General features: G+C 39.2%; 1 protein-coding gene across 8 annotated transcripts in view; it reads left to right on the top strand.

The window, feature by feature from the left end:
• ANO4 (anoctamin 4) overlaps nt 1–25,258 on the top strand; it is a 198,168-nt gene that overhangs the window by 149,233 nt on the left and 23,677 nt on the right. For all 8 annotated transcript variants that reach the window (XM_014964207.1, XM_014964206.1, XM_014964204.1 and 5 more), the window contains 7 exons: nt 2,963–3,097; nt 4,083–4,179; nt 5,811–5,871; nt 12,135–12,217; nt 18,109–18,249; nt 20,778–20,942; nt 24,431–24,467. In XM_014964207.1, coding sequence (XP_014819693.1) covers nt 2,963–3,097; nt 4,083–4,179; nt 5,811–5,871; nt 12,135–12,217; nt 18,109–18,249; nt 20,778–20,942; nt 24,431–24,467 — 719 coding nt within the window. The remainder of the gene's footprint in view (nt 1–2,962; nt 3,098–4,082; nt 4,180–5,810; nt 5,872–12,134; nt 12,218–18,108; nt 18,250–20,777; nt 20,943–24,430; nt 24,468–25,258) is intronic.

The raw sequence follows: 25,258 nt of genomic DNA, 5'->3' as shown, positions 1-25,258 counted from the left end.
AAAATGTGCCTTATTGATAAACACTGAGGTTGTAATCTTGGCCCAGTTAGGTCTGTGATAGTTCTACCATTGGAATGCGGTGAGGGGAGATAACAGTTCACTGTTAAGGTAGGTGATGTTGAAGGGCTAGTATACATGCTAGCATAAAACCAAGCTGGAATTGTGTTATTATTATTATTATTCTAAAGGTACAGCATATATGAGGGTAGGAGAGATGGATTTTTCTGTTAGGGGCTTGGGGTTTTTTTATGTCTGTGCTTTATAGGTTAGTTGTGGAGAACCATAAAAGACACATAACATTTTTGGATGGTAATAAGACACCAAAGTTAACAAAAATGCAAAAGTTGTCAAAGGTGGAAAATTTCAAAGAGGTCTTCACTGAGGAGAGTGTTAAAACATGGAATTTAGGTATAAGTAACGCACAGTGATGCACCCTAGGAAAAAAATCCCTAGACTCCATCATGTACATTACTGACTTCTGAGTAAAGTACCAGCGTGCAGTTAAGAGCAATGTCATCAGTGTGCAGAGCTATATGAAATTTCTGTTCTTTATATAGTGACAGAGGAGAAACAAAAGAGCTTGTTCCTCATATTCGGTGCAACTTGAAGGAAGAGAGTGGGAAAGGTATTTCTAAACATCTTCATCTCCTGAGGGTGATGATGATCCCAGGCTAACTCAATTATGAATTGGAATAAATGTGAAACTTCTATGAATATGGCACCTAGGAAGGCCTCCAAAGACCTTGTTACTGCCATAGTTTGTTTCTATAGCACTCATCCTAGTGGTATCTGAGCAAAGACTTATAGAAAAATATGCTAACTACAGGGCCAGAAGAAATTAAATATTAACTTGATCCTGATGCAAATTACAGTAGTACAGCTTGTGGAATAACAGCTGTGAGATAATGTAAGATCAAGGCTGTTTGTCCATATTTAAACTGATATGTATTAAAGTAATGCCAACATCCAGGACTTATTTTTAAAACCACGCTCACAAATGGACTCAGATGCCGTTTGTTTTCATTGCAGAAATTTGACTTGTTCCCTGTAATGACCATTCTTCTTTTTGCACACAATTAACCTTGCTTGGGTCTTCATCTAGGATGAAGCTCTTTGCTTGATCTCAAGATCAAAAATGGAGTACTATGATTTGCATTGTTAGATGGAAAGGCTCAACAAGATAGGGGATGCAGTTTGCCATGAACTCAGGGGGCTCAGGGGTTGGAATGAGGAAGCATTCATCCTTGAATGTAGGGAATGAAATAAAAAAATAAATCTTGATAAATGTTAGGTTTGCTTCACTACTTTGAACTATGTACATTCAGAAAAATAGGTCCATAAATATTTAGTGGAAGTAAGCTCAGAATGTGAGCTTTCTTTTCCAGTGGAGCAGGCACAGCTTGACATCCTAGGTGACAGGTAAATAATTAGGCCAAAGGGTTCACTAACATTATTAAGTCAGGGTTCAAAAAGCTTCCAGTGTGTCTTTTTACAACTAGGCCTGCTGCCCTTGTCGGAATTGAGCACGTTATTGTTAGCTTGCAACCTCTTTAGCCTGTAAGTTTGAGTCTCTGTTGAATGATGGAAGAACAAAACCAACATGACAATATTTGGCTTCTCATACAGTGCTGGCAAACTCCAATGATAATAATCAGCATAGGTCAGTATCATTCAGTAGAGCATGAGCTCAGCTCAGACAGATATTGCCCACACTGGAAATTTTTTATCTGCTTTTGAAAACTGATGATTTTGTCTATTCCAGACCAAGTGTTTCTTTCTCTTCTCCAATGCCTCCAGACCTAGAGCCTATCATGAGTCTTTTCCTCCTTACTGTGAAAGTTTGACCAAAGATGTTTCTGGTAGCATAAAGGAGCTAGCAGTACTGGCTCACTGCATTCATTGGCTCTGGACAGATCAGAAATGTCATCATTACCACAAAAGTGGGTTTTCAGCAGCAGCTATTCTTTAATTCAGTTGATACATGAGTTTAAGTTGTCTGCAAAGTCTCTAAAGTGCAAGGATATCATCTTGCCACCTTCTTTAAAACTAATCTTGTGAATAATCTCCTAAAATCTTCATTGTGGTCATGATAATTGCATATTGATTTGTAAAGTATCCTAATCTTATCATCAGCCTACTGTGCACAAGACCATCAAACACAGGACAGTGCATGCAGCCTGCTCCTATGCTGATGAGTCCAGCAGCAATACATGCTTGATGTATTCTTTAACCCATAAATAAAGGTTTGGTTGTGTTTGGGAAGAGGAAAAGTGCTAATTAATATGTAACAAATAGGAGCTTCCTGGACACTTTGCTGTTAGCTTTTAAGCAATATAGCTAACAAATCAGGATTAATTCAGACTTCTTTCCTCAAATTAGTGCAAGATGATACATAAAGATACTTGTTGGACCCCACTTGCACTTTGATTTCCACCTGTGATGGAATCACGAGACTAGTTTTCCAGGAACTGAGCTAAGAAAATAAATAATCAAATAAAAATAAACTGGATTGGAGAATAACCTCTAGTTAACTTCCTAGAAATAATTTGGGGCCAAATAATTTTTGCTATTACACCACTTTTAGGGATGAAACTGACTTCAATACAATTATTTGAGAAGTACAGTTACACAGCCAAAAGGCAAAGCAAGCTATCATTTTCCCAAACACAAAGAACTAGATTTTTAAAATGAACTCAGTGTTTCCTTTCTGAGTTTCCCACTCATCTCCCTGTAATCTGTGGTTAGTGAATTTTTAAATTCATTTTTAAGTTCATTCGTGTGGCAGATCCCTTAGTGTATGGATTTAGAACCCTAATGCAGGCTTTTTCTTCAGCAAATTCTGACTTTGCTCTCTAATCTACTCTTTGGATACAATAGCAATATTTATTTTCTATTAACAAGCAAGATTAAACAGATTTATTCTAATTAGCAGGTAACTTCACTGTGTTGTGTTTTAAAACAGACGGTACTTTGGTGAGAAAATTGGGCTGTACTTTGCCTGGTTAGGCTGGTACACAGGGATGCTCTTCCCAGCTGCCTTCATTGGATTGTTTGTCTTTTTGTATGGAGTCACCACTTTGAACCACTGCCAAGTCAGGTAACGTGGGCACTTTTATAAGGGAAATTACAGCTGTGAGTTCTTATGAATAATTTAAGAGATCTTCATATGAATTGTTAATTATTTCATTTTGAACTGTTGAATGAATACTCAGGAAGACCGCACTTGATTCTCATAAGGTACTCAGTATTGAGCTTTCCTTGTTTTGTGTTCCTGGGTTGGGATGGGAGGCAACGTTTCTTGCCCAGTGAGCTGGCATGGGAGGCAATGTTCCTTGTCCAACTCCAGTTGCCAATGGTGCTGGCAACACAGCATGAAGTAAGAAAAAATGTAGGGCTCCTTCATTGCTGTCCTAACAGGCCAGCAGAAGAGTGGGGAATTTTCACCTTCTTCAAGGCCTTTCCCAAAGATCCACCACAGGCTGGCATTCTTCAGATGAAGAACCCCTCGGACTTTCTGCTGCAGGCTGCATCTCTACATTCTTCCACACTTAAGCCACAAGAATAAATCAAACAGTGTTATCTACAGTCATCCTCACCCTCCTCCTACCAAAGCTCACTTCTGACTCAAGGAGAAATTGGAAAGGTTAAGGAGCTGGCCTTGAAAAGCTGTCCTCTGCAGTTATGACTGTAAACTCTGAAGTCTTAGACAGTCAATAAATATTAATTATACATGTGCGGTTATCATACAATCATAGAATGGTTTGGGTTGGAAGGAACCTTAAAGATCATTGAGCTCCAACCATGGGCAGGGACACCTCCCACTAGATCAGGTTGCTCAAAACCCCATCTCACCTGGCCTTGAGCACTTCCAGGGATGGGGCACCCACAACTTCTCTGGGCAACCTGTTCCAGTGTCTCACCATCCTCACAGTAAAGAATTTCTTCATAATGAACATATAGACTTCAGTTACAGAACCAGTATTGTTCAGTAGGTAACTGAATATTAATGAAACTTATCAATGCATTTTAAGACTGATTGTTATGTATCAAACTATTAATTTCTGTGTTTTCTGTTTTTCCAGTAAAGAAGTCTGCCAAGCTACAGATATCATTATGTGTCCTATATGTGATAAGTACTGTCCCTTCATGAGGTTGTCAGACAGCTGTGTTTATGCCAAGGTACGTTTTAAACTATGCAAATAGAAATGTGTTATGGTTTGAGAAACCCACAATATTTTATTGTCATTTAGACAATTATTCTATCACCCAATGACCCCTCCCCACTGGGAAGGGAATCAGAAAAAAATCAAAGAAAATGAAGCGCTAAAATATAAATAGATTTAATAGAATAAGACTAGATAATTAACATTAATAATACTAAAGAACCAATATTGATCCCAATACCAATGTAAAATACACAAGGGTTATACTCAGCCCATTTTATCAGCAGGAAGCTGTGCACTCCCAGCAGTGGACAGCAGAGTCAGACACTGCGAGCACTACAGCTTCGGGGGGAAAGGAAGGGCTCTGGGGTCCAGCACCAGGGCAAGAAGTTCTCTGGATTGCCACTATCAAAGAGGAGAGAACTTCACAGAAAACCTTCTAGTTTATGTTGAATGTGATGATCATGATATGAAATAATCTTATTGGCTAGCTTGGTTCAAGTGCCCAGGTCTCACTCCTCTTCATCACCACACCTGGCAAGGCTTGAAAAGACTGAAACCTTGAAACCCACATAGCCCAGCTGCCTAGAGAGTAAATATTTTCACAAATTCAGACACTAGAGTCTTCTAAAAGTGCAGTTTCCCCAAGCATTATAAGATAAATTAGTCCTGTGTCATTCAAACCAGGACAAAATGCATTCCTGGTAAAAGCATTAATTTTGCCTTTTGAATTTGTCTTTAGTGAGCTTGGGTAGATAAAATCTTCAAAGTACAGATCAAGTTCAGTCAATATTAACATTCATTGTCTTTTACCAGGACTTAGTTTGGGTTGTAAAGCACTCAAATGTAATTTGCACTTAGAGATTCAGCAGCCCCAGAGGTCATGTCCTAGATCATAGAATAGAATAGAAACATAGAATAGTTTGTGTTGGAAGGGACATTTAAAGGTCATGTAGTCCAACCTCCCCTGCAATGAGCAGGGACGTCTTCAATTAGATCAGGTTGCTTAGAACCCCATCCAACCTGACCTTTATGGTTTCCAAGGATGGCATCTACCACCTCTCTGGGCCACCTGTGCCAGTGTTTCACCACCCTCAATTGCAAAAATTCTTCCTTATATCTGGTCTAAATTTACCCTCTTTTAGTTTAAAACCACTACCCCTTGTCCTGTTGCAACAGGCCCTGCTAAAAAGTTTGTCTCCATCCTTCTTATAAGCTCCCTTTACATACTGAAATGCTGCAATAAGGTCTCCCCAGCCTGAATAACCCTGACTCTCAGCCTTTCCTCATAGGAGAAGTGTTCCATCCTTCTGGTCATTTTTGTGTCCCTCCTCTGGGCCTGCTCCAACAGGCCCGTGTTGGATGCATGTGTTACAGTGCCCTTGGCATGTACCATTACCTGATGATCCATCCTTTTATGTGGCTCCATAAAATCAATGTTTTGGGTCTGAAGTAATGGTCACACATGGTGTTGGCAGGGGTCAGTCCCAGGCCAGGCTGGCAAATAGTCCTGTCAATTGACAGCTACATTTCAGACATCAAGGGAAGGATCCTGCTTCACTCATGATCACATTAATTTTATTAGGTGAAAATTGAAAATAAAGCCTTATTATCATAAATTAATCACACTATTGATATATCCCTCAGGTAACCCACCTTTTTGACAATGGAGCGACTGTCTTTTTTGCTGTTTTCATGGCGGTGTGGGGTAAGTTTTTGTTTTGATATTAAAAAATTTAATAATTATTTGTGCAATTAAATAATTGCACAATCTTCTTCTTAAAGCTTATAATGCAACATAGGAAAACTCTGATTAAATAAATGGCAGATTTAGTTGAATGAAAAATTGATCTGAGAGTGGTCTAACTGTTGCCATGGCGGCTGAATTTTGCCTATAAGACAGTTGTATTTCCAGCTGAACTATTTTTCCTACTGTGGTCTTGTAGGCAGAATTGAAGGCAAAAGAAAACAGTAATTTATGGCAACACAAAATGGCTCCCAAACATGCCCTGAGCATGCCCAGACTCTCAGCTACTACCATTCTGAGAGAAGGATAACACCTGTAGAAAATGGCTGAATGAGATGTCTCAAATATGGCACCCGTCTCACAACTCCAGGTGCTTGAGCTATCCTGATTTAGCCATTGGTCTCCTGTTCTTGCTCACACATCTCCAACTGCTTTGGAAAGGTGTCTAAGTAATTCTTATAGTCTCAATTTTAAACTGTATATCTCTTTAGTGAGCCACAAGAGATATCAGGAGCCAACATCAGAGCTATCAGGACAACATAGATTAGCCCAGCAGTCTGTCTCAGTTCCTTCCTCCAAAACTATGTTTTTGTCTTAGTTAACTAATTAAATTAGGTCATATACCAGTCAAACCTATAAATGCCATTACATGTAATATTGACAGTATTAAAATATCACAAATTACATTAGGCAAAAAATCCAGATTGTACAGATTTTCTGTTTCCCCTTGGTATTTCAGCTTTGGTTTAGAGCTACACCAATGCTGAGAATCACCAAAAATTTCTAAGCCTTAAAGATTTTTTTTTAGATAGTTATTCAGCTTTTCCAACCTCTATGTTTCTATGTGCTCACTGAAGTTGAGAATTTCCAAGACAGTTTAGAGGCGCAGACTTGCATCTCAGCTAGGAAAGTTGATGGGTTAACGTTGTTCAACATTATGTCACAGTTCCTAACTGCTGGTGAGTCTTTGGAGTGCAGCTTTTTACACCAGTGCTTTTGCTCCTCCTTAGCAGTAACACTGCTTTCAGGAAGCAGCTATGCTCCAGCATTGGACTTTTGTTTTAGCACTGCTCAGAACCAGGGCTCTAGAAAAAGCAGCTTTAATTAAGGTAAACTCCTGTAGCCATGCCTGGTCCTGTCTCATGGTTGCTAGAAGGCAGCAAACTGAGCATGCCTGCCTGCAAAATCTTGTAGGTTCTCTCTCTTTCTGTCCCTAGCTGACAGGAGCTGCACCTCGCTTTGGTTAGCTTCTCCTTCCTCCCACTCCTTCAGCATCACTGTCAGACTCCGAGGCCAAATTGCCTCTGGGGATATCTCTCCACCAGCCTGCTAGGACATAGAAATGCAGTGCCTGTCCTTGCATCTCCAGCACCTAAGCCCAGAGAGGGATAAGAAAAAATTTAATAAATGCAGACCTCTGGACGATTTGGCTAGTGGAGAAGAAACTATAGGACAGCAGCTTTCCCCACCACTTTTGTTGGCTTACACTGAGCTTGTGATCTTGGTGCCAAGAGGGATGTAGAGGCAGCAACAGGAAAGAGGTTGTGAGTAATGGTAATGGTTTGGGGAATGGGGTGACCCTATGGCTCCACCCAAACTGTAATTTCTTAAATAAGACTTTGCTGAGACGACAGTGACATTTTGGAGGTACTTTCCATACAGTTAGGGCTAAAGCAGCATTAGAACAAGGAAAGCCACACTTTCCAAGGATTTTCTGGTACTGTGTTTATGAGCTGGCTTGCTGCCTGTCTTAAATGGATTTTCAGTCAGCAGTAGGCCTATTGGCAGCTGCAGGCATTACCATCATCTCAGTAAATCGTAGGGGAAGAGAAGAAACAATGATAGCAGTTTGATTGTGAAAATGCTTTTTCTGTCAGCACGAAACAACTGGCAAGTGCATGACAAATTGGCTGTGAAAAGTTCAGCCTTCTAGATGATCCAATTTGGCAGACAGTAGCATATAAAATAACGATGGCAGTGCTTTTAAAAAAAAGAGGATGAAAGCAGAAAAAGGCAGCTAGAATTGTGCTATGTCTTTAGCTTGAGCTTAGCCACTGCCTTATTATCTAAAGTACCTTCTTCACGGTCTTTAGATCCCTTAGTGAAGTCCCATCTTGAGGGAGAAGCCTCAGCCATTTGCTTGGGGTTTTCAAAACCAGGTGTGGTCAGGTTGGGCTTGCCATGAAGAGGTGGTCTGTATAATGATTTCCTTCTTTTACTCTAAAGAAAACTTTAACTGATGGACAAAGTGGGTTTCTTACTTTTTAAACAGAAATAAAATGCTTCTCCAAATGATGAGCAAACTGCTGTGGCCAGGCTTGAGAGAGAAATTACCGTGACAAGTATCAGTATGAGCTACTTGATTTGTGGACCAGCAATGAGCCTGGCTGTAGGACTCTGAAGCACAGAAACCATCTTTTATAATGCTTCATTGTGGGATAAGTAGGTCCTATCAAAATAAGGATTAAATTGTCAAGTGTCCCAGGAGAAAATGGAACAGAAACACATTTTCTTCAAAAGATATATTGACCCATTTATTATTGAATTTCTCACTTACTGTGTTTCTACCCTGTTTTAGCAAAGTCCTTTGTAAGAAGTAAAAATAATTGATATAATAGGAAAAAAACTTGATACTTACTAAGGTATACCCAAAAGACATAAGACTTAAAACAACTTTCATTTTAAACTGATGTAGTGAAGTACAAAAGATAGTCTCACTTCAGTGCACTGAAGGTGTTCACTGGTAGTTTGTATAAGCTTTTCTGTATTGGAGCTTCTGTTGAAAGGAAAAACCTTCTCAAAAGGACCAAAGCTATAAACCTCTGTGGTTTATAGGAAACAATAAGTCCCCATAAACACTAATACATTTTTTTATTGATGAACAGATTGTCATTGATGCTCACTGAGACGTCAGCAGCAGCAGCAGCTCAGAAGCTGGAAAATAATTTTTCCTTTTGAGAATCTCCAGTCTTGATGATAATTTCCAGATGTTCAAAGCTTTCAAAAGAGAGGAGCAATAGCATTTTTTGTATTTCTGTGCTAGAGGGAAACACCTATACTTTGCCCTTCATGTGTGCCTTAAGATTCATGTTGAGTTTGATGAAGAAGTAGATCCTATTTCTATAAAAAACTCTTCTCTTTTTATTGTCTGAACTGGATTCTTACCAAAGACAGAAAATGAGAAAAAGATGTTCATTCCAAATAAGTGTTGGCATTTAAAGTGCAGAAAAAAAGACATTCTCAGAAAAAAATATTGGTAAATTTGATAACCATCACGTTGCTGTAAAGCCAGATGGAATTGTAGCTTTTGCTTTTGCTTTTCCAGTTGAAGTACTGGGGAAAGCTAGTGCAAAGATGTCCCTGTCCAGATGTTTCCTGAAGCTCAGTTACAAAGTTCTGTAACTGTCCAACAGGGGAATCCAGCTACTTATCCTTTCTGATGTTTTGCTAGAAACAGGGTGGGATGATGGCAGTTTCTCTGTCTCTCCATATCTTTCGGGGCTTAAAGAAAAATCCTTTTTGATATTTCTTCTTGTCTACCTAGAAGCATGTTTCCTTTGATAAAGGAAGTAGCTTTAGAACACTTGTTGAAAGGCGAAGTTGGGAGGGGAAAAAATGGCCCAGCATGAAGATTTAACACTTTTTTTCAGGCAGTAAGAAATGCCAACATGAAGCAATTTTTCTAAATATATGTCAGTCTAATCAAAGATATTACTTTCCTAGAAACCTTGCCTCTAGCATGAAATATTCACATTGATCTGCTCTCTGAGGAGACAGAATTTAAGGAAGTTTTTCAGCAATATTCTTGGAATATAGAATATATTCCAGAAGTCAGGATGGATGTATGAAACGGTGTTCTGAAATACAATAGGGACAGGATTTCTGAGAGAAGGTCAGGATTAAGCTATTTGCTGCAAGAGGCCGTTTGCATCACTAGACAGCATTACAACTTGTTTCAAAAACATCTGAGGAAATGATGTTAAGACAGCTGTTTGTACAAGTGGATGTTGAGGACTGAGCTGCAAGGTGCAGTTCTGAAGCAGGGCAAGCATAGTATAGAAAAAGCTAGCAAAAGACCTGGGAGTTAATGTCAATGAGAAATTCCAAATTCCAAGCAGGATTTTTGGAGAATTCTCAGCATCTGGTCTAAACATACCAACTGGAAAATGGGAAAACAATAAGTACAAGTGTGTCCTGTTGAGCTGCCAAAGTAAGAAAAGAATGCTGAAGTGTGAAGTGTTAGTGATTACTTGACTAGAAAAGCAGCAGAGAAATTTCAAAATACCAAACTGCTTAGAAGACCTCAGTAGTACAGTGAATCAATCAAAGATGGTTATTTATAGCACTTTTTAAAATATCTAGCAAGGGAAAAGTGTGTACTGACCTGAATAAAGGGAGAAAAGTGTAGCACAGTAAAAGCTAAAACGGCACTGTGCAGATAATCCTATTTGCAACTTAATGAATTGAAAATAGCTTTCTAAAGAAGGTTCAGTAACTGTACATGCTTACTCTGACAGGTGCTAAATATACTAAATATAATATGTATAGATTCCTCACTCCAGGTGTGTGAAAAGCAAGAAAGAAAAGAAGTACAGCTCAGCACCAGCGTATCTGAGAGGCTCATGCCTGTGGACTCATACGCCCACTCGAGTCCTGCTTCCAGCTACTTTTTGGAATGGAAACAGAGTGCTAGTAATCAATCAGGCTTGTTTTTCCCAGGTCTCCAAAAAGTGCAGGGCTGCTTGTTTCTCCTGTACAGATTAATTCAATATGAGCTGATAGGAGAGAAGCAGCTCCACCAGAAGACAAGTCAAGGAATGAACAATGTGGTGGTTCAGCAGCAGCAGAGTCTCATTAGCACTTACTAGTTTTGCTGATCCCAAATGATCATACTGCAACTATTACAAAAAGTCATAGGCACATTAGGCTCAGGAGATTGAATTGACTTTATTAGTTTTAATCAAAGCAGCTGATTACCTGGTGTAAGGTAACTCCAGCTTTCAGGAAAAGAATGATGTGATATATGAAAATGCCTTCAAACCAAATAGCTGTCTCCTGAAACGTGCTTTTGGTATCTTACCTTATCTGCTCACAGTGTTAATTTTCTAAGTATATCTTAGCTGCATTGGCTAATACATTAAAATATAATAACTCTTACTGGATAAAAATTCACTTTCACTAAACTCACACCAGTGCTTAGTATCATGTCATGTCACTATCGATATGCTGCAATAGGGCAGATAGTCTATTAAGGAGATCCTTTTAGGATTTGATGTGGAACATATTGCCAGGCTATTGTGACATTGTTACAGCTGATACTGTGCAAGCTTATGACAAAGAGGTTTATGTTCTCTGTGGTTATCAGCCTGATGCTTTTCAGCAAGCAGTGAACGGAAGAGCCAAACCTCACAGTGGAAGAGGAAGCTTTTCCATTGATTTGTGTTTGGTCTTTTGACCAAAAAAAATTAAAAACCCTCTATCCATAAACAGGCTCAGTATTAATCTCCAGAACATGAACACATGCTTCTATGAGTGAGTGCTTCCTTCATTGTTCTTTCCATTCACAAAATGGAAGCATAGTCGTGGAAAGCATAGTTGTGTTTCGCATATTATACTGTCTTGAACTCTGTCAGTAAGGGCTGTACAGCACAGAATGTTTAATTGTCAGCTGTTAATGCCACACCACATGTACACACTCATGTAGTGTAAAAGAAATTCTCTGGATTAGGATGGTGTAAAACAAAAGTTCCCATTTCCTCAGTAGTACTCTACAGATTTGCCCATGCACTGTAATGTACTTCCTTTGGGTTCTGGGGTTTGTGTGTTGTAAACGGTCTTCAAAGAAGGAAAGTTACTGTTTTATCTACAATGGCCCCAGGAAACCTTTAGCTTCATCAGAAATCTACTATATCTAGTAATGATGATTCACGGGAACAATTTTATTCTTTGAGAGTCCTCCCTTGGTTGGTTAGAAATTAAACATTCTCATTTAGCACTAAATGAAATCTCTAAAGCCTCAATCATACTTGAAATAAGCAAAGTAATCCTTAGAAAGCAATGCATTTTGAAAGCAGTTTTGATCATCAGCATGATTTGCTGTTCAAAGGAACCCATTTATGCAAAGGAATGAAAATAATGTAACTGCTTCATTCAACAGTTCTGTGATAGTAGTTAACGCTTTCTTGACTTAAAAACAATTTTGTATTTTTTTCTATTTGCTATAGCAACTGTTTTTCTGGAGTTTTGGAAAAGGCGGCGAGCAGTAATCGCTTATGACTGGGACTTGATAGACTGGGAAGAAGAGGAGGTTTGTATAAAAAAAATGTACTCCTTAATCTTTAATACAGAAAGATTTGTTTAAAATATAAGCATGTTTTTGTCTTCTATTTATTTTCAATTCATTCCTAAAATCTTCATAAACTAGGAAATTAGCATTTTTCTCCTCAGAAGTTCCCTCTGGAATGTGAAGAAACTTTCCCCAGGCCAAACTGTCCTCTCTTCTTACACCTTTGCAAATCCAAATTAATTTCAATTAATATCAGTGGCTGTCGTTGTGGGAGATTTCAGGGAAAAGATGCACTTTGGGGGAAGCTAACAAATTTTGCTTTGGCACCCAAGGAAATTCTTGGCAGCCCAGAGTACCATGAATTTTGGCAAATGGGTTTTAATCTATTCTTTTAGATAGCTACTAAGAATATTGATGGAGAGAAAGCCTTGTGAGGCTTGTACCAGCTTCTGAATGTTCAGGTGCTGGTTACCTAAGCATACAGTGCTGCAGAAAGACTGGGAGAGATGAAGCAACTCAAAGGACTTAATTCACCTCTGTTGTAGAGTAAATTCCCTTAGAGAACAAACTAAACAGTGAAAAATAACCTTAACCTTTTCTGTGGTAGTTACCAAAAAGCAGCAGCATGCTCTTGGGACTGAAACCTGAGGTCTAAGTGGAACTAGAAGGTTTTATTATGCAGGAGAAAAGAAAGATTCAGTGGGTATGGCAGAAAAAGTGCTTTCAAGTAGGATTTGGATGTACAGGTGTCCACAGAGTCTGCTCTCCTTCCTCTCCAGAGACTGTCCTGAAGCTGTTGGAGGGACTGTAAGAGCCTGCCGTAGTGGTCTCAAAGCAGTTGAATTTCTATATTGCTGCATCTGTGGAAGAATTTCTTTTTCATTAATCTTGCCAGCAAAGGAACAGACTTCTGAGTTACGGGAGTTTTGTCTCTATGAGACAATGTAGTTCAATGAGGCCATGAAATAGTACAATTGCTCATTTGCTGGTAGGATTATTTTTTTAATGCTTAATGACTAAGAAAATAATCCAATAACATAAGATGAAATAACTTACCCAACTGGAAATTGGTTTCTTTATGGCAACAGGAACATCATTATTTGTGCACATATGCTGTCAAGCCTTGGTGATACTTGAGGACTTTTTTCATCTGTTTAGAAAACACTCTGGTACTGATTTAACTCTCCTGAGATTAGCAGGCTGCTCTTGCCAATGCTGACGAATCACAGAGAGACCACACTGAGATAGTCCTGCCTGAGGTTCAGATATTGATCAGGATTGAACTGCAGTGATCTTGTCACCTCATGGCTAGTTGCAAAAAAGCCACTGTTGCTGACACCTAAGTTAGAAGACAGATGTACCAAAATGCAATTTCCAAATCAGGATTACAGTTCATCTAACAAAATACACAAGCAAATACATTATGAGGCCCTTTTTATATTTTTCCCAGGAAGCCTGGTCTTGCAGATGCTTATAATTTGGGATGTTATATATCTGCACCTTTTACCATTTAACTTTCCTGGATCCGGGGTTTATGCTGTTTTATAAACCCATCCATCTGATTTTTTTGGTTTTTTATGATCAGTTAATCTACCAATATTGAATATCCTGTTAAAGAAGTTGTCCTTAACTGATGCTTTGCTTTTTACTTTCTTCCTCCCCCCACCCCCCGACTCCTCCATGTAATAATACTAAGTGATTTCTGGCTGTTGTGGTAATGCTTGGAAGAGTCTTTTGCTCAGGTGTGAGCACAAAAGCTCCAAGCCATTCAGAATCAATCCCCATTCTATTTCTTTCTCTTCTTCATGCACATGCCCACAACTCTGTTTGCAATGTTGCTGCTACTACTAAAAGTACATATCCTCTTGCAGAGCCTGGATAAAAAGCTTTCCCATGGAAGATTTGCTCTCTTCTAAGCTCTTCTGGAAGGGCATTACCAGGTCTATCCAACTAAGCCTTTAGCTGGAATAAACACTGCAAAGACAGAAGAGAGTAGAGTTGCTAGATTTTTCCTCTTCCACTCAGAAAACCTGTAGAGCTTCTGGTAGTTGAAACTATCCTCATAGAAATGTATTGTGTTTATTTTATGATGTCTATCAAATAACATTATTTTTTCATAAGAGATGATTATGTCCCACTGGCAGATTATTTCAGTTTGGCCTGCAGGATGACATAGCACGACTGTAATTTTCAGAGGATACCTGCTCCCAGCTGATGGTCAGCTGGTCTTTTATTCTCACACCAGGCTTTTTGCAGTGAGCTCTGACAATAAGTCCTTATTCAGGTGCCCTAGGGCAGTTTTGAGTATACCTGCTCCAGAGCATCTTCTCCCAGTTCTAGAGGGAGTGTTATAAGTCTCTACAGCAGGAGGTAGCAGCCTTTTCAGAAACTGCCAGATGGTACCTTTCTCTTTCAAATTAGAGGTTAAAGATGCCAATTGGAATTCAACTGGCTGCTTCTCAAAGATTTATGTGACCAGTCATCAGAACATCAGTATCTCATTGGCATTTGAAGCATCAATTCCTCCTTTGTTCAGCGTTCAGTGGGATCCCAAGGGTGGGAGCTGACGGTCTCCCCGAGGTGTCTTCTCTGAAGATGCTACAGCTGTCAGTGCCCATACCTACTGCACAACTCCAACATGTCCTTGCTTTGAGGTCAGCTCTATGGACCAATGCTTCCTCTTCTTGAGTATCAAATGCTTCACTTTTTCATTGGTGCTGGGGTCTTTGCAGGACTTTGCCCCTGAGACTGTCACAGCTATGGAAGCAGGTGTCCCAGCTGAAAAAGTGTTGAGATCATTTTCCTGTTCTGTGGGTCACAGTCCACCCCCTCACTTTACCATTGCCTTCAACTGCAAGCAGGATTACCTGTAAACCACATGCTTTGTAAGGAAACATACTACTGGGAGTGCTATCATTGTCCCAGTGATCAAGATTCAGATTTTCAATTTTTTACAAATCCCTTCTCTACATCTGGGATATAGACTACCAGGAAGGATAGGACTCCAGCAAGAATTCACCTGTTGAAGGACTCAGAAACCTCCTGAAAGAAAAGGATATATTTCACAAATAAATTTAGAGTAGCTTTTCTAGTGCAGAAAGATCTGGCCTGAGGCAGTGCACATTAATCCACATTTGATACCCCAGAAATCAGTGTGGTTTCTCCTGTGAGTAAAGAATTGGAATTATCCATGTTTGAGAAGAAAGAAGGAAGGAGAACAGTCTGTTTTGCGTAGATTGAAAAAAATCACATCCTGTGGAGTTTGATCATGAAGTTGCACATGTCAATGAGATCTCGGTGCGAATTTTGTCTCCATAAGGTGAAAATTTTACTCCTAAAAATGCTACTTTCTAATAAAGCCACTGCTAATTAAATTTCCTCTCTATATTCTATTCAGTTATCACTGGACAAAATCAGCCAACTTCTTTTGTTAGCTATTTCAAAGAAATCAATTAAATAGTTCTAATTATCATTGTAAGTCACAAGCTTTTGTTAGTGAAGATTGGTATTTTTATTAACATTTCCTGCCATGTCTAGCTTTCACTTGCTTTAATTTTCATTGTCAAATTGAAAAATAAGATTTTGTTACAGAGGGCAATGTATTAATTCCTACCAACAATAGATTGGAAAAAAAGAAACATTTATAAGGCTTCCTGTCACTTTGCTATCACTTTTCTGTTCTAAATGAAGAGATGAAAAATGAAACAATGAAGACGATGGGAAGGAGAATTCAATTTGTTCAGATATGCAATTTTGTGAATTCCGCATCCCTTGAGCTTTTCACCCAAGGAAGGCATGCCCCAGCCCCTGCAGCGTCCAGGTGCCCCAGGCCGGGGACATGGGCTGAATGTGTTCTTGGTCTTTCAACCCTCCATATCTGGATTTCCTTTTTTGTAAATGAGATGCAAAACTGGGCACATGGAGAGTACCTGGGTCTTGGTTGAGTGTGCAACAAGAAGCCAACTGCTCAGATTTCCTGGCACTCCCAGATGAAATATGGCTTCTATAGCTATTTAGAGCGTACTTTTTTTGTCTTCAGTGTCACTTCCTTTATACCATTAACCTCCGCCAGATACAGCACTGTTCAATTCCTGCCCCAAGCTGTGCTCAGCATTGCTGAGTGTCAGTAAACAGATGCTGAAGGTTCATGCCATAGTTTCAGTTTTGTGTGGAGATTTGTATGTAAAAATAGCATTTGCATTATCTGAATTGATGGCAGATTGTAGGAGACACCTAGATTCACTGATGGGCAGATATGATAAGGATTTCCCTGTAGTGCATATTGTAAAAGATAACCAAACCTTGGCATAGAGGGAGCTGCAAAGAAAGGGTTTCTTGTATATGACTCAGCAAGTCAGCTGGCAAAGCCCTTGCACAATCTACAGCGTGCGATTCTCAAGTGCCCTGCGTCAATGCTGTCACACTGTCCTCTTGCATGTCCCTGGGCATGCAGGAATACCACTTGCGTTGTTTCTTTTGCTCAATTATGGTCTCCTCAGCAGCCTTCAGCCCTGATATGGCAGGAACAGCTTGAGCAAGGTACAGTATGAGCAAGGTGTTACCCTGCCTCCGCAGAAACACCCTTAGCCTTTGCAGCTGAGCATACACGCCCCTTAGCTTTTTTTAATACCATGTTACCAGGTTGCTGCTTGAATTCGGAAATTAACCGTATTGAGAAAGTGCCTTAAAAATTTGAGAGAATGAAAATGAGACATTAATTTATTATTTTTTTTCCCCAGGGAAATTTTATAAAAAGGATTTAGGATTTCAGAATATCTTATTTTTATTCATATTCTAAAGAATTGTATGAGCAATTAACATTCACCTATTTCAATGCAGTCTGGTCATTTACAACTTTCAGTCAGTCTAAGTTCAATTAAATGCAGTTGAAGGATTGGAAGTGACTGAAATTGGTAAGCTGGGATCTTGGCTGTTACAAAGAAATGCACAACAGAGGCTTGGTGGGAAATCTGCAAAGACAGTCCACAGCTGCCTTTGTTCTCCCTTTGTAGACAGCTATACTGTGGCCCAGTTCTCCAGCATTCATCAGAGCACTGTAAAACTTCATCTAATGTTTAGGGACTGCCAGCAGCTGTGAGAGTCCATCTTCGCAGCCTGGTGTTTTCTTTTTTGTCTAACAGCATCCTTGATGTCAGACTTGAGTGAGGCGGCACAGGACACATGGCTGTTGGTGAACCTCCTAGATGGCAGGGCAGTGGGGTACCTCTACTGCAGCTGAAAACCATGATGTCTTACTTGAACTAAGAGTGAACCCTGTCTTCTGACAAGGCTGTAAACAGATGTCACCAAGCCTCATCCTAAGAAATCCCCAGGCTTCATTTCAGAACAGTTTTCACGACAAAGCAGGACTTGACATTTCTGCTGCTGAAAGCTGTTCCTGCCAATAATGTTGTGCAAGTTAGGAAGGAATTGAGCAATATTAGATGGCATGGTTCCTTCTTCAAATGGTGAGAAACTTTTGCTGATAATACAAAGGTAACCAATTACCTAGTGAACAGCAATTGGCTTTGGAAAAAGGAGCCATTGGGTTTTTTCCTTTTCCTTTTCTTGTAAAATTCCAGTATCAATAGGACAATACCACGCTGGAAAACTTTGTGTTATCAACCTTAAAATGATTTGGCTTACAGCCACAAGTTTGAAAGACTACTGTTTAGATGAGTAGCTAACTGGGAAGTTGAATAAATACTTCCAGTATGATTTTATGGGTATGGTGATTTATTCTGGGTCTCATGAAGGAGACATGTTTTCCCAGCTCAGCTTTTATGGTAGCTGTGCCAGCTGCTTAATTCAGATGTAATTCCCAGTAACAGTGATCTGCTAAATGCTCTGAAATTTCCTACAGAATCTTTCCTACCTGTGCTGTACGTGAACATTTTCTGTCTGTTCTTTAGGAGGAAATACGTCCACAGTTTGAAGCCAAGTACTCCAAGAAAGAACGAATGAACCCCATATCCGGAAAGCCAGAGCCTTATCAAGCATTTGCAGACAAATGCAGCAGGCTCATTGTTTCTGCATCTGGAATATTTTTTATGGTTTGAGAACTTTTATTTATTTACCACTTGAAAAAATACAAAATAACATTATCTCTGCCGAGAGAGTATGGGGATATTGGATATGATTGCTTGACAGAGAAATAAGCTCTAGCATATTTACTGCAGGCTGAAAATCTGCACACAGCAAATCGTTTGAACTTCAGTAAACTCCTACACTAGTTCACTCTTCACTGAGCCTCACATTTGTTTAAGTCTTTCCTTCGACGTCCAGATTCAGGAGTACTATTAAAGCTATACACATAAGGTTATATGTAGGTATACACATGCCAGAAAAGTGAGGCTATCACACAGAAAAGTGAGGCTATCACCAACTTCAGCTGTCTGAATTAACTCCCTGATTTCTTTGCCCTCCCTGTTTAGACAGTGCAGAGTGATGGGGAGAGGCAGTTGTTCTTTGTAGACTCTACAGAGAACCTAAGGTGCCTAGAGTGCTTAATGATGTCAGTATCTCTAGTTTTTCAGTGTATTGCCAAGGTAAGGAAAGAGGCTTCATATTCCTAGTGCAATTGAAATGGAGAAACCGATGTTCCTTGTGTGAAATGAGGCATCTCTCCATCTTCCAAAGCGCAAAACTAAATGCAGCAGCAAAATCTCTCTTAACAGAGAGCTGCACACATTTCTGCTGAGATGCCTCCATCCTCTAACTTAACTGAATCTGTTTGCTGTTACTCACATGACAACTGCAGTGATAGGATTGGTCTTGAAAACACAGTTAGCATCAACTCAGACCTGCATGGAATTTACTAGGGCTTTTCCAGGAGGGTAGAAAGTGATACATGTGTATAATGTGGGGAGGTGTGGAGAGGCAGGTAGGTGAGCTAGCCCAGCAACTTTGTGCTTGAGTGAGATTGGAAGGAACAGGGCAGAGGCCTTATAAGAAGCTGATGGTTTCAAAATTGTTTGAGGCAGTGTTGGATAAGAAAGGCAAGAATATTATTGAGATGAACGGTACATTAGATGGATGGACAAAGATGCATAGAGAAACACTGGAAACAAGGAGCCAACGTACTGTCTGACTCAGCCCTTGAAGATACTTGCATCTGTTCAGGACTGCAGTCTCTTCTCAGAATTGATTCTACACCTGCGACATTTTGCATGTTTTCCCTATGTCTTTATCTTGAAGGGAGACAGCTGTCACTCCCTACCCCTTGCAGAGGCAGTCATTAATCTTCTTAGCCTGGTGATAGATCTTGCTCAAAGTGCCAGAGAGAGTAGCCTTGCTCTGAAATGTATGCACCACAAATTGTCCCCATAACAGTCCTCGAAACAGGACCAGTATTATTTTCACTGAAGATATTTTGTATCGCTGGTATAGCATAGGCTCCCAATGAGTTAGAAAAAACACTGAATTTTTTCCCCATTTATGTAAAAATATTCCTTAAAAATTACAGCTTTAAGGACAGGAGATATATCCTTAGCAAAACTTCAAGTTAGAGCAGTTTTCAAAATTTTACATTGTTGACACGGTGCAGTTACTAATACAGCTTCAATCGGGTCAGTGATTCCCTGTTAAGAAAGGAAAGCTCAACAGGTTCTTCCTCTCAATGCTATGCAGGGAATCCCGAGACAGGCCTTCACATTCACACACACTTTTATTTTTCTTCTGCACTGCATTTTTCCCATTCAATTAGCTCAGCTACACTTCAATTTGTATAGGTTTATGTTGTCTATGCATAACTTTGGAATACATTTGCAAATAATCATGTGTCTACTACTGAAGAAACTCTCCTTATCTAATAAGGTAATTAATGGCTACTGTGTCAAGTTTCTATGAGTCATGCCTACTAACTCCCAACTGTTTGTCCTTTAGGTGGCTTGCTAAACCATGGCAAAAATTGGTCACAATGGAAAAGAGTTGCCATTTAGTGCTCAACTGTTGTATATGGAACACAAGTCATTTAGCAGCCAGCTCAGCTGTGTGGCTTTCACATTTTAACTGTCACATTTGCTGAAAGTCTCATCAAAGAAGAAATTACAAGGGCAATTGTATTTGTTACCTTCCCTAGATAGAATCGTTTCCAGAACTGTAGAAAGAAACAGTTTGTTAGGGTAGCTTTCCAGGGTTGATGTTGAGGCAGTGCTTACAAATGGAGACATTTTTTCCTGTAAATATAAAGTCCATCAAAGCACAAAATGCATCTCAAATATGACACCATCAAGCTGGAACATCAGCTTGAGACTAGCCTCTGCACATTGGAGAACATACATGTACAGAAATTTTCTAATTCCGAGAGCCGGCAACACTGTTTCCCTCAATAATGTTATTTTGAAGAAAATGTTTAAAACCAAAGATTATTTTAATATGATTTATATATATTTTGCATTATGGAAAATAAAAAGTATTTCACAGTAAGAAGAATATTCATGTTGAAACCTTTATCTGGAATTAAAATGGATGTATTTTTCAAGTCTTTAATTGTTTTAGTTTTCAGAGTTTCAGGGAGAAGTTAAACTCCTGTTCTATTGAAAGTTTTCAGGTTCTTCTCTTTGATTTTTTCTTCCTTTAGATCTGTGTGGTGATTGCTGCTGTTTTTGGCATTGTTATTTACCGTGTTGTGACTGTCAGCACTTTTGCTGCCTTTAAGTGGGCTTTAATCAGGAATAACTCTCAGGTTGCAACTACAGGGACTGCAGTGTGCATCAACTTTTGCATCATCATGCTACTGAATGTGGTGAGTAGTACCAACATATCCAAAGTTATACCCTAGCCATCAGAATAGTAGATATCTCGGTCTGCAGACCACCAAATGCTTTCGGTTCCTTGTTCAGCAGGAATGGAGCATCTTGTTAAGGCAGACATGGCATTATTGTTCATGGACATTATTCACTATTTATGTAAAGTACAATAGAAGACCTAAAACACTACATAAAACATGTTTGTATGATCTAAAAAACATTTTAAGGAGACATGTCCGTACTTCTGTTTTATCCTCTGCCTCTTTTTTTTTCCTTTCATATATTTGCAGGTTTTGGTCCATTAATATTCTTCTTTTTAATTAGTGTTTTAATGTTATTTTTTAAATACAGTGGCCAGTCTTAATTCTTATTTATACTAGTTTAAGTAACTCCAGCTTCAGTTTTCCCAGTAGTTTACCAGTTAGGATATGCAAATACAAGCACAATGTCTATATGCAGGAGAACTCCCTTGGGCTGAAAACTTCATGAGGCTTAAGCAGACATGACTTGTTCCATGAGCTGCCAGTGGTGTTTGCCAGGGTATGCAAGAAACATGGTCAGGGTGCATTGTAGAGGTCTGGCTGGCTGAGGTCAGGTTATTGTTGTGAATTGGTTTGGAACCAAACTTGGGACAAAGACAAAAATTGAATTTCTATGTGGTAACAGCCCCAGTAAGACAGTGTAGGACAGATTAGATGGGGAATTCCTTCAAGATGCAGGTACTTCTGTATATTGCTGTGATAGCAATGTATCTTTTATTAGTTGCTCTTGGCAAGAGGTGTATGGCCTTTTACTATCAGGTTTTGGTCAACTGACATTATAAGAATGCATCTGTAGGATGAACCTACAAATCATCCAAGTTCTGGAGCCAGGGTGGATTATCTCTGCCCACTCAGTAGCAAGTGTCTTCTGCAAAAAACATACTAGGCTTTGCTTCAGGAGATATGCTGACTTGCCTCCTAGGGGAAGTATAAGATGGTATTTCAGGTCTGTACATTTCCAAGTGCTAGCTCAGAGGTTACTTTCTTTGCTGTACCCTTTGGCATAGGCAAGACTGCATAGGTGACGAGGACAGTCTATGAAGAACTGTTGACTTTCCTATGTTTTTCCTAAGGTGGGACTATAGGCTCAGAAAGGGCAGAAAGCTGAATTTGTATTCTCTCTGAATTTGTACCGAGAGCTCTCTTCTTTTATGTTATTTTTGATTTATTGTTTGTTGTCTGCAGCTTTTGGGGGTTTTCTTTAATCCACCAAGAGCACACAATAAGCATAGAAGAAATAAAAAGAAAACTATATTTATCTGTGTCAGTACAACATCCATTTCCAAGCTCTCGGTATAAGTCATTGTATATGCAGTGAAGCAGGACCAAAGAAATACTGCACAAACAAAATTATTTGGTTTTCAGAGTTTTACAGCTTAGAGGAATTTTTAAAATAATGGAAGATGGCTTGAAGGTGCCTTTTGAGAAACTTTGTTTTGTTTCCTAAAATATATCAAATAAATAGAGCACTGCAAATATGGATTTCTTAAGCCTTATACTCATTACCATGCAACAAACATCACTGCCTTAGATCTGGATATAGCTCATGGAAACAAAAGATCCCCAAAATATGAAACTGCATGAGCTTTTCAAAAGAAGCATTTAAGAACATAATCCCTCACTTCCCATGATGGATTAATGTAGTTTACTGAAGGACAGAAGTGGGATTTCTCTTGGGGAAAAAAATAAAAAATTCGCCAGGAGCAATTCAGGTAGTTGAATCCTCTATGAACTGTGACTCAAGAAAAGTAGCTGGAGAGCAAGCAAAGCTACAGTAATAAAACCAGAATGGACCAAGATGTTTATAACAGTAGGGAATTCACTGCTAGGAAGCCTGAAAAACCACCAGTGATTCTGATGTGAGTTGACAACCTCTCTAAGCATCAGGGGAGAGGTCTAGACCACAAGTAACTTCCAGACTGGATGCTCTGAGACCTCGGTACATACACTTACATATCCATCCTGACAAAACAAAATGACCTTCAAGCATAATGTCTGCCAGATAATCCTGCAGCCTGAAACAATCATTAGCTTTACCTGGGTTAATAAAACCTGCTAATTCCAGTGATATCACCAATAGAAAATATGAACACAGAACAGATTGTGATCCTAAACAAAGCCCCTTGGAACTGGCAGTAATAATCTGCAGTAGCAGATAATTAGATCCAGACATTGTTAACAGAATCTCTAAAACAGTCTTACTGTTCCAGGAGGAATAGCAACAAAATACAGTTTGATGCCCCCTTCTTCAGAGCAATGTACATATATAGAATAGCACACTCCCTGCTGGGAACAGGGTATAAATGACCAAACAATTAGGATTTGCACAGTTGCCCTTAAGAGATGCTTTTAAACCTAGAAGAAAGCACCTTTTTCATTACTTGAAACAAAACTGTTTACTCCAAAGGCAGCAAAAAGCTATTCTAAGCAAGAATTGGTTGTTAACACGGATGAGATAATTCAGGATGACTTCAGTTCTTAAGCAGACAGTGTGCTCTGTAAATTGTACATAACTCAATTTAAGCAAGAGTTTATAAGGATAGCTACAAATGAAAAGAAACATTGCTGATATGCACTTTAGGAATAAGTAAGTACTTAAGCCTGAAATATGATGAGCTTTGTATCCCTTTAGGCATCGATAAGAATTAAGGACATTTAGTGTTGTGTAGGAACAGGCTCCAGAATCATTTAAAGCAAATGGAAGTCATTGTATTAATTTACACTAATACTGATGTTGGTGGTGATGTACTTTATAGGTTCAAAAACTCTTTGCAAATACTAATTGTGAAAACCCTCCAAGTTAATTTTTGTAAGCTTTATGAAATTAGAAGTCTCCTGGAGAGTTTGAGAGCATGGTATATGCTAAGTGCAGAAAGTACCACTGGGGATATAGACCAATGTCACCGTGTCAGAGTAAGAACTGTGTCTGGTGGTGGGGATTACTCTAGACTTTCTCTGAAGCAACCCTGTCTCCCCAGTGTTTTTCAGCACAAAAGAATCCCAAACAAAACCAAAAAGGCCAAAATACCTAATATACCAGAGCATGCTCTTACTAGGGTGATTTTTTTTTTGTGAGACAAATGGTCCATAAGTAGCTAAAACAAAAATCTCAATTGTGCTATTGTTCTGCTTTGTGTTTTTGGAAAAGTTATCCAACCCTTTTTCATTGTGTATGTAAAATAGGGAGAGTGAAAGAATTTTTGTTCTCCGTATGTTGTGGATAAAAAGACCTGAGTACAAGCGTTAAAAATACTCTTGTTCCTTGTTTGATTATATCATTATTATATTATTACTATATAGTTTTATTATCATCACTATCAGAACATCATAGAGATCATCTGGATGTCAGATTTAACATGTAAGAACAGTTACTCTACCTAGAAAGCAGTTCTAGATTTTTGAGCTCGTCATGTATCTAAAAGGCTGTTTCTTCTCTGTTACAGCTGTATGAAAAAGTTGCTCTTTTCCTGACAAATTTAGGTAAGCAATGTTGAATACAAAATACCTTCCAACTCCTTACCCTGTAAGAATGTAAACAAATTGTTACCCTGGGAGAAAAAGGATGAGTTTTCAGAGAGACTGAACGTTCACAATCCCCAGGTTTTGTGAAGACCTGGAAATGGGGGAATCACTTCTGGAAGCCAAATTTATAGCTTGAAACTAAGGTACTTATTGTTATTGACTATCAAGGGCAGTAATTTGAAAGGAAAATAACTAGATGACTCATCAGCTTTACACCCAAATTCTAATGGTATTCTAAGCTTCTGTAATCTTTTCAGCTCACCCATAAAGGTGATGTTTATGCTAGAGTAAGGAGAACATGTTTTCTGAGGACAGCATGTATGGTCACTGTGGCAGCAACAGGCCATCACTCATATATTCATGGCTTAGGCAGAGTCTCTGTAGATCTTGGTCATGCTCGAAGATTGCAGTAGTTGGTGGCAACTGGCAAGGGCTCCTTAGCCTTAATAAGCCTGAAATGAGACTCTTGCTGAAGGCCTATTAAGCAAATCATAGTATGGTATGTGTAGAAGTGGTTTGATGAAATTATTCTGAGCTTCTGCATACCTGTGTACGTTGATGATGTTCAGTAAGGTATTTTGGACCAGGTGGACAGATTTTGGTGTCTTTTCAGAGGAAACACAGAGCTGATTTTAACTAGTGTCAGGGCTTTTCCATGTGTGGGAAGTCACAGCTGATGTGTTCAAAGTACATCTGTGTAAGATAGCATTTTATTCCGTTGTTTCTTATTGGACTGAGTCCTCATTTGT

The sequence above is a fragment of the Calidris pugnax genome, unplaced genomic scaffold (genome assembly GCF_001431845.1).
Source record: "Calidris pugnax isolate Ruff unplaced genomic scaffold, ASM143184v1 scaffold44, whole genome shotgun sequence".
NCBI lineage: Eukaryota > Metazoa > Chordata > Aves > Charadriiformes > Scolopacidae > Calidris > Calidris pugnax.
The sequence above is the reverse complement of the archived record's forward strand: the minus strand, read 5'-3'. Positions and strand labels throughout refer to the sequence as shown.